The sequence below is a fragment of the Calonectris borealis genome, chromosome 1 (genome assembly GCF_964195595.1).
Source record: "Calonectris borealis chromosome 1, bCalBor7.hap1.2, whole genome shotgun sequence".
Lineage (NCBI taxonomy): Eukaryota > Metazoa > Chordata > Aves > Procellariiformes > Procellariidae > Calonectris > Calonectris borealis.
In genome coordinates this window covers 175,440,193-175,450,412 of record NC_134312.1, presented here as the reverse complement: position 1 = coordinate 175,450,412, position 10,220 = coordinate 175,440,193, and the positions used below count along the sequence as shown (strand labels likewise).

General features: G+C 35.9%; 1 protein-coding gene across 2 annotated transcripts in view; it reads left to right on the top strand.

The window, feature by feature from the left end:
• Nucleotides 1-10,220, top strand: part of PIBF1 (progesterone immunomodulatory binding factor 1) — a 123,553-nt gene that overhangs the window by 743 nt on the left and 112,590 nt on the right. The window contains exons 2-5 of one of the 2 annotated variants that reach the window (XM_075139096.1): nt 369-684; nt 1,526-1,626; nt 3,218-3,416; nt 8,063-8,182. In XM_075139096.1, the coding sequence (XP_074995197.1) occupies nt 433-684; nt 1,526-1,626; nt 3,218-3,416; nt 8,063-8,182 (672 nt within the window). In that variant the 5' untranslated portion in view covers nt 369-432. The remainder of the gene's footprint in view (nt 1-368; nt 685-1,525; nt 1,627-3,217; nt 3,417-8,062; nt 8,183-10,220) is intronic. The other variant, XM_075139105.1, reaches the window with a different exon arrangement.

Here is a 10,220-nt window from a genome sequence, read left to right as displayed (position 1 = left end):
AGTATTCCTTTACCGTTTTCTCTAGCTAGTCTTGTTCTGTGACATTGTATGCCTCACGGGTCTCGGGATTTTTCAGTGCATGCTCTTCTGACTGTGAATGGCAGGTGCACATCTTAATTTGGCTATACCATCTTACTAGTAAGCTTGATTGACGCCAGTATTTAGCTTATTGCAGTCAAAACCCTTGCTAATAATTATTTAGGAAGAGAGTCCTCAGGCAACTGCCCTGCTTCTTAAAACGTCTTTTTTGGGTGAACAAGAAAATATATTCATGTGATGCTGACAAGTATTGCTTAGTGGTCTTGTTTAACTGGTTAATTTTTCATAATGATGTAATGCCTTTTACTTAATTGTTTTGATTCTTGCAGTTGATTCTTCAGGGGGCTCATCTCAAAGTGTAACTTAAAAAAGCTTTGCAAATAGTGGAAGAAAATGTCACATAAAAGCTCTAGGGAAATCCGGAAAGTAAACATTTCTAGTTCCTTGGAGTCTGAAGATATTAGCTTAGAAACCACAATACCAACCGACGATGTTTCTTCCTCCGAAGAGAGAGAAGGTACTGTTAAAATCACAAAGCAGCTGATTGAACGGAAAGAGTTGCTCCATAATCTTCAGCTGCTTAAAATAGAATTATCTCAGAAAAACTTAATGATTGACAACTTGAAAGTAGAATATTTGACCAAGGTAAGAAATGCTGCTTCTTTTGTCGTAAAATCTTTTTTAGTTTCTGGTGCTTTTAGAGTATGGTAGAAACTTCCATTCTGAAAAGAATTTCTGTGAATTGCATACTGGAAGCCTACTTAGCTTTTTTTTTTTTTTTTAAAAAATGAGAAAAGGAGGAAATAAAGATACATAAAACTTAGCTGATTTGTCCAAGTCGTTATACCTGTAAATGGATGAGGGGGATCAAATTAGTTTTTCCTTTTCTAAAAACAAAGGGAAAAGCCCTGTATTCTTTCAGAAACGATGAATAATTTTGCCACTGATGTAAGCAACTTAATAGAGCTTTTAACCTGAACTTGTGGAATATTAGAAAAAGTAATCCGAATGTATTCGATAATCTATTAATGAAGATGTGGCTAGAATATACCAACATGCTAATAGTAGGAGATTTTGTTGTGTACAATTTCCACTAAGATGCATGAAAGTAAGAAAGGTGTAAAAGCTTTGCCACGTTTGTGTGCAGTCAATATTTACAACCTACGGTATGCTAACTGTGGCTTTCACTGGCTTGCTGGTCTGAGTTTAAGCCTAGTTTGAAATCAGCTGAACAAGTAGCTGTTTGGATGAAAAAGATCAATTGTAGAACTAAGTCTTTTTTGTTCTTAGTTCATTAGGGCAAAATCCATATTGTATTTTTTGAAGCCTTGGCATATTTAGAGGTCTTGTTAGACAGTCATTATTGTACTCAGTGCGTTGGGCTCTCCACTTTTTTCTTTCAAGTTGTTCTTTTTGTCAAACATGTTTTAAAAATTACCAAAGTAACTTCTTTTCATCATTTTATACTTATATTCTTTATATTTAGATTGAAGAGCTAGAAGAGAAGCTTAATGATGCAATCCATCAAAAGCAGCTGTTGTCTTTACGACTGGATAGCCAGCTGGCATTACAACAAGAAGATGCTAGGTATGATGGAATTAAAACAAAAACCCTTCATCTTTAATAGCTTATTAATATGAATTCAAATTAATTAATGGACAGTTAATGGAAAGTGATAGTTATGAATTGCAGGAATAGGATGTCTTTTGCAGTTTACATTAGTATTTCCATTCTAAAAATGGAATTTACATGTTTAATTTACATATAAGTAAATTTGAATTCAACTCTCACTGGCTGAAGTTTGTAGCTTTGGTTTTATTGTTACCTGGATTCAAAATTTAATAGAAACTTGAAGTAAGAAGGTTCTTAAAACCAGTAAAGAGCAAAAGGAATAGGTAGAGGGGGCAGACTTTCCATCAGTTCAAACTGAATTTTTAATAACTCTGCAGCCTGGATGACTTGGGAAAGATGAGAAGATAATGTTTAGCACTTCCAGTTAGGATTGCTTATTGATCAGAAATGCTTTCAATTAATGATGTAGAGACTTACTTTTCTCCTTGCTTTTCTGAACCACTTTGAGTTAACCTATAGCTGGCTAGCAGGCTTCGCCAAATTACTTTGTCAATTAAATGTTTTAACACCTGCAGTAGAACTGTGAAGGAAGAGCATTACTTAATATTCTCCTGTTACAGTAGAAGATGCACCAGCTTACAGGATGTGACTAATTCAAAGTCATATTCTATAGTAATCCTGGAACAGATTTAGGGATGTGAAGCCAGACCTCACTTTTCATCCCCGTTTAACAGGATCATACACTATGTGCAGAATATGTCCTTGTGTGACTGCTTCGCTGACCTGGGATTTTCTTTTGTCTTTTTGAAACAAGTGGGGCAGACATCACCTTGTAGTACTAGCTAGTGTTTTTAATATTACTTTTTAAATAATGTAGAAGTTATTGCATTTTGAAGAATGATTTAATTTTAATGTGTTTTCAGGAGTTACAGCTAAAACCTTCAAAAAAGTAGGTCAGTTGCCTTTGATTTAAATAAAATACAATAAAGAAAACATTTTGAAACATCTCTGTGACATGCAGTTTCTCTTGCCATATAAAACCTTGTCACTGGTGATAATAGTAATGATAGTGTTTTAAGGCTGGAAGTAACGTTGCGTGTTTAAGTGTAGTGGTGTTTGTGGTTTTTTTTAAAAGGGCCTCAACTTTGTATCTTACACCGGGTAGAAAAGTAAGGGTTGTGTGTGGAATAGAGCATGTATATGCTGAAACTTGGCAAGACACAAATTGAAGTTAGTATTGCTTTATTTGGTGATTTACTAGTTCCTTGGATTTTGTGTGGAAATATATTCTGCTTCTTCATGTTTTTAATCTTTTAATTGGTAAATTAAGACTAATTTATAAATTCAAGTCAGCATAGGTGGAGATTAAGTGTCACTTCTCAGATTCAGCTTTGTACTATGAAGTTCCTGGCTTTTTATGTATACTGTGTCTGATATGATTGTGTAACCATAGTGGTATACACTCTTGTGCTAATTATGAAATCTCTCTGTAAATTTTCCCCCCTACAAAGTGAGCATAACTCACTCCCTTGCCAGGGTATTGTGAAGGTTTGTCACTTGTGTTACTCACTACTTAATGTCTTCCGTTTTCAAATCAATCTTGAAGAAAACATCAGGCTCTAATGAAACAAGAAATGGAAACTATTTTATTGAGACAGAAGCAACTGGAGGAAACAAATCATCAATTAAGGGAGAGGGCTGGAGATATCCGTCGTAGCTTGCGAGACTTGGAATTAACAGATGATTGCTATGAGAAGTTAAAGTCTCTTCCTGAAGATCAGCTTTCTATCCCGGAATATGTTTCTGTGAGTATTGTGTTTTGTATTGGTTTAAAATATAGCTCTGTCCTGGGTCTGGCTGGGGTGGAGTTAACTTTCTTCATAGCAGCCTGAATCGTGCTGTGTTTTGGATTTGTGGCTAAAACAGTGTTGGTAACATGCCAGTGTTTTGGCTATTGCTGGATGGGGCTTGCACAGATCAAGGCTTTCTCTTTTTCACACTCTGCCTCCCCCTGTCCCCCGTGAGCAGGCTAGGGGTGGTCATGATATTGAGAGGGGACACAGCTGGACAGCTGACCCAAATTGGTCAAAGGAATATTCCATACCATCTAACCTCACGCTCAGCAACATAAACTGGAGGTAGAGGAAGAAAGAGGAGGTGGGGAGGGGTGGTTTCCAAGGTGGTTATTACTCAGGCTGGCTGGGCATCGGTCTGCTTGTGGGAGGTGGTGAGTGATTGTCTTTGCGTGGCTTTTTTTTTTCTTTTTTCTCCACTAATTAAACTGTTGAGAAAACTCAATACCTGAGTTTTCTTGGTTTTGTTCTTCCCACTCTCTCTTCTGTCCTGCTCCCACTGGAGGCAGCAAGTGAGTGAGTGGCCATATGGATGTTTGGCTGCTGGCCAGGGTCAACCCACCACAAGCTGTAAATTGCTTTTATTTAGAATTAAAGGGGTGTGCATATAGTAGAAGCCAGTATATACTCCTAGAATTCTTATTCTTCCCCAACTGAAATGAAAGACCTTCAGAGGCAGATGTACTTCTGGATCAGTCTGTTTTGACTGGATTCTGGTAAAGAGAACCTTTTAATCCCATCTCCGATGTGTTAAAGAGAGTAGAACTGCTGATGTATTTTAAGAGGGTGAAGCAAATGGGTCGTGGGCATGCATTGATGATTTGACGTACAGCAGGCTGAAAATAGGAATTTGAAACTCGGCTTGCCAGAACCACAAGTAGAGATGGCTCTTGCAAACATCCCTTACCTTTCCCTCATGCTTTCCATCTGGCCCTTTCCTATCTGACTGAAGGTTCACAGTGGCCCACTTCTTGAGCTTGTCCAGGTCCCTCTGGATGGCATCCCGTCCCTCAGGCATGTCAACCGCACCACTCAGCTTGGTGTCATCTGCAAACTTGCTGAGGGTGCACTCAATCCCACTGTCTATGTAATTGATGAAGATATTAAACAGTTCTTGGGAACATCTTTTCAAAAGTTCCAAAACTTGGACTTTTGTAAGTACTAGGAAAATCTTAAGGCTCTAAGTGATAAATAAGAACACTTAGCTTGGCGCCTATGAGGTTATTACCCACTAGCTGTCTACTGTACCCACTGTCCTCTATTGAAGTATTGAGGGTTTATTGTTGATTCCTGCATCACCATGGTCGACACAGCAGATTTTTAACACAAACTGAAACCCTTGTCAGCTTGCTTGAAATTGGTGTGCAGGAAGCTCCAGGACTTCAGGAGTTGATTGACAATCAGTATAAAAGATTGTGTAGCCGGGCAGGACAGACACCAGGACTTAGTAACCTAGCCAGCTACTTTAAGTGAGGCTGTCACAGCACAATTAAGAGTGCTTAATTAAGGAAGCTGTTAATAATATAATGTTAAAAAGTTTAGTGCATTTGCTGAGGTATAAATGCTGCGTGAATGAGTTCTCTTGCTGGGTGAAAGTCATGTTATACTGTATATATGGTATACTGCTCTAGATATGTATGGAGAAGTAAAACTTGTCATCCTTACCTAAAGGATGTTCATAGAATCATAGAACCATGTTTATGTTTTTAATCACCATGTCTTTCATTTGCATCATTTTGCTAACTACAGCTTAGTTGCTCTTTGTTTAAGAAGGCAGTTAACTGATGCAACTACTTTCATGTAACTTCATTTAACAGAACCCAACTTTCTCTTTCTCTGCACCCACCTGTTTTTAGCTTAATTCTAGTTTTCCATAAAACATGGTGGGCATATGCTAAGAGTTTTTTAAAAAACACCTAGAAAGTTTTCCTTACAGCACATCTATATAAATTTGTAATTTTTAAGATATGCAATTGTTTCTGAAATCCCATTACAGTAATTTTTGTTTCTGGTATATTGACTTGGCAAGAGGCAATGTGTGCTTTGACTGCTGAGTTACATGAATGTTTATTGGCCATCAAGCAAGCTAAATAACAATAACAGTTGAACTTCTGCTACAGCCTTCCCCTCATCTGCTACAACTTTCCCCTCATCTGCTACATTCGTTGGATTGATCTTTTCTTGGGAAGGCTGTGCAGATATGTTTATCCTTGATACCTGTATCCCATGTCATCTTGGTCTGATACTGGGTGTTCTGGTTTAGGGTTGTTGTGGTTCGGGAAGTAAATGTGGCATGATGGCATAAGCTAGGTTTCCTAGGGAAATCACAGTAAAAATACAAGAACTCAAGGGAAGAGCTAGGTGTGGTTTAAAAAAATCCACAATGCTTTAAATGGTTACCAATTAGTGACAATCAAGTTATTTTTTAAGAAAAAAATTAAAAATTTTGTAATCACTTTTTTTTTGGGGGAAAAAGAGGATTTGATTGAAATTCAGTTGCTGGATTTCAGATGTAGTCAGGCAAGTTCTGAAAGAGTCCAGATAGATGAAAACTGTAATCAGCGGAAGCTGTAGTTAAGAGGCTAGAATTGTACTTACTCACTGCTTTGCATGCGCATTTCTAAAGTTGTTTTTTTCCTAAGGAAGTAGTTGAAGCCTGTTGTAGTTCGGAAGTTACAAAACTAACTTCACTGTTTGATTTCGTGCAAAAAAACTCCTTAAATATAGAAGGAATAGAATACTGCAAGAATAAAATAGTAATGAAACAGTAAAATAAGGCAATAATATGCAGTTAGTTCACTTTTCAGAACAGAAAGATGATTTATAGTTTTAACTGTAGCATCTGATGGTTGAATTTGTCATTTGGAATTTTCAGAACATGAACAAAATTATTATACCTTATTTTGGTTTTAATTGTAGTTTTAGAAACCAATCTCATCCTTAATTTTGTTCAGTTTATGTGTAAACTTAGACATAGTGAATTGAGAATCCCTTGTTACCATCTTAAAAAAATTAAGATAACAACTATACTTTGGGAAAGCTTGCTTTTTTTTTGCAATAAAAATAAACTTAAAATAGGACATATGCTATAAATTTAAGCTTATGTTTGTTTTGCATCTAAAAGTAAGGATGAAAAGTGGAGCTCTCTTGTTGAGTACAACAAATTCAAACAACTGCAGCTTTCAACATGAACGGTATTTGGAAAAACTTGAAAACAAAAAACAAAAAAACCCACCACTTTTTAGAAAATTTAACTTTTCTGCCTTACTATTAATTTTCCAGTCATGTTGCACACTTGCTTTATTGTATAAAGCGAACTACACCTATGTTTACATTGCAAATTTCCATGGCTTCTGTGTTTTTTAGAATTGTATGCTGTCAATTATATGGAATATACCTGGAACTTTTCTTTGTCTTCTGCTGTTTACAGGTAGCAAAACAGAGACCTGTCTTCCTCCTGCATGGAAGTGTAGTACAGCCTGCTTTTGAATACTTACTTTATCTGTGCTTTCTTGCTTGTATTTCTTCTTTAATCATATATCAAAGTGTTAATAATAGGGGGTATGGAGTAGCTTTTGCATGAAAATAATGCTTAATTATCTATTCTATTCTTTTCATTCCCCAAAATAAACATTTTAAGGTATCAAGTTAATCTGGGAGTAATAACTTCTGTGTATGTGTGTGTAGGTGTATATCAAAAAAGCTCGCTCTTCTTTGTTTTGTCCCTTTTTGCTACTGACTTTGTAGTTTTACTACTGTGTTCTCCAGTATTTTTATTGTTCAGTAGAAATGTCTGAGACTATGCCTATAACTGGAGTCGGGGAAGAGAGAGGAGTAGGTGTTATAGTTTGGGGTTTTTTGAAATTATTTTTTAAATCTTTTGAAAAGCTTTTTTTTCAGTGTTAGTTTAGCAGAGTAGAGTCTTTCAGACATTTAATTGCATGATGCAGCTGAACCCATACAGCAACATGTTACTGCTGAAAGTGTGTGTGTGTGGGGTGTCATGGTTCTTTCTGGTTATGTGCTGTTCCCGCTTCCTGTGCTTGCTCTTGCATTTTTCTTGGTGCAGATTCAGCACACTGAACTGGCAGAAAACACAACTAATCTCTCTCCATTTTTACACACCCCATAAAAATTTATATTGGCTTGGGGGAAGTTAGCAAGTTAAGTTTGTTTATTGCTAAATAGGCTTTTTTTTTTTCTTTTTACACTGTTAATCAAATAGGCTCTAGAGTTGGCACAAGTAAGAGGGTGGGACCATGTGGTCCATTAGCAGCTATATTTTTTAATCGGGCAGCCTGACTGGGAGCTGCCTTAGTTGAACAGAAATGCATATCTTTACCTTTATTCCTCTTTTTTTATTCAGTGCCAAACACAAATTATATCTTAGCTGCTGCTGTCAAAGGCTAAAGACACTGTCTTTGCTTTAACATTTCCTTCCCCCCACCCCCCTGGCCCCAACCAAGTTCCTGGTATGTACTAGAAATAATTTGGTGAATTATTGCCATAAAATGTTGAGCTGATTTGTTTTTGGGATTGTAGTTTTGCGATTGCGATTTTGCTAGTCTCAATTTTGAATATATATCTTGTTCTTCTAGATCCGATTCTATGAAGTAGTCCATTCCTTAAGAAAAGAGATAAGCGATCTACAGATGAAAAAGGAGAGCCTAACAGAAGAACTAAGTGGGTACAAATCCCAACTGAAGTGTCTGACAGAGGTCTGTGCACCTTAATTAACTCAATTAAGAAACTGTGTAAATATATATGTATTGCAAAAAAACTCATTCTCCAAATCATTATTCATGTATAAGATATGAAAGATTTTTTGCTGTATAAAAATTGCTGGGGAGAGGAGAGAGTGGGGAGGGAGGGAGAGGGGAAACGTGCCATATGTGTTTGCATAACAGCCAATTTTATGTTATGGCTACCCTGCAAGATTTGCTCATGAGACTGTTCAGGGTAGACTCTTGCCAGCTATGTGGTGCTTTCTGAGGGCAAGGTTCAAGGCGCGGAAGCTGAGACAGGAGATCCATCCAGCAGTAGTTGAAGACACAATGATGATTCAGTGTATAGTTGGAGATGGTGATGTCTTGGTAGTAATTTGCTTCACCTTTTATTTTAATGATATAAAAATGCATTTTTTTTTTTTAAGAAGTGTTTGGAGTTGCATCTTCTCTGTTCTGCTTTTCAACTTTTTGTATTTTAATTTTCCTATTTATTTCTTTACTACAGAAAAAGATAATTTCATTTTGGGTAAGGTATAAATGCCAGAAGTAGAGAAACAAATTATCTAAATATATTTAATTTTTACTTTCAAAGAGTAAAAGAGTTGAAACAGTATAGGGAGAATGTTGTTTTTAAGGTATTTATGAATATTTATAGTATTCTTAGTATGTATACAGCTAGGATGATTTGTGTATTAGCTTAGTTCTGCATAAATCTGCAGTTGTGATAAGACAGTTTCAGCTACCCAGAGTATTTATCCAAGTCATGGCTAGCAGGGACTTAAATGCCACTGTCATTTTTCTATTTCTGAAATTATTCTTTAGTTACCACCTTTTTTTCCCTCAAAATTTACTTATGGAATAATCAGGTGTAAAGATATATTAATTATACAGGATTATCTTGTGAAATTTGTATCATTTTCATTTCTCTTTTTGGTTGAATTAGAAAAGGTAGACAATAAAATTTGTACTTTTATGTGCTTCAGCATTATTTTGTGTCATCATCTCTGCTCATAATTGAGATTAAATTAATCCTGTTAATTTTGATTTACTTGAGCATTTAATGTGCTCTGATTTAATAAAATTCTACAGGAGGATTTCAGCCTTCTGAGATTTGACTTACATCTGTGTTAATTTTTGCTGCAGCAGTTTAATGGGATAGTAGATAACAATAATTAAAGTTGTGCTAGAAACAATTTTCTTGGTACATTGACCTTTCTTTAAAATAGAAGCTTCTAATTTTGTTCTTTTTATACCACATGGTGGCAGTATCCACCTTTCCCACTGAGTTATTTTTCAAATTTTACAGTTTACTGTGCTTTTCTTTCGATGCTGATGAAAAAGCACTAGAATGTTGCCTGTGTTGAATTGAGGTGGTTCTTTGAATGCTTATATCCTGTTTGCATAATCATGCTTAAAATGAGAGACAATTAGTGAGAATGAATATCTCATTTAAAAAAAAAAAAATCAGGGGAAAGATCCATATGTTGAAATGTCATAAGAAAAAAAGGCTTACAGTTGTTAATTATTCCTTAGAATTCTCAGGTTTCAGATAAGATCACTTCCTACAGTTCTTCCATATGTACAAAAAAACCCAAAGCCAAGTCTTCACCCTATCTGTTATGCATAGAGGTGGCATGTTTTGGATATTTAATGAAATGTGACCTGATATGAGGTATTTTATGTATGGAGAGACTAAAAGTCTCTGTATTTTGCTTCTGGCAAGTTCAGATTTGACCTAGTGACTTGATGAGTGTTACTGTAACAAGGTACCTCAGACTGTTTCAGATAATAAGGTAAGAGGAGCATAATCAATACATGAGGGTACTTGAGAATCTCTCTAATGTACTTAGTACACTAAAGCTAACATACGTAAGTATCTCTTGCAGTTTATAAAGAAATGGTTTCAAGGTGTACTGTTGGGGTAACTTATTTATTTGACTGCTTCAATAAGGTCAAGCTTTATTGCAAGGAAATTTATCAGTAGGAAATAAAGCACAGTTTCATTCAGAGTCTTACTTAAGCTCTTACA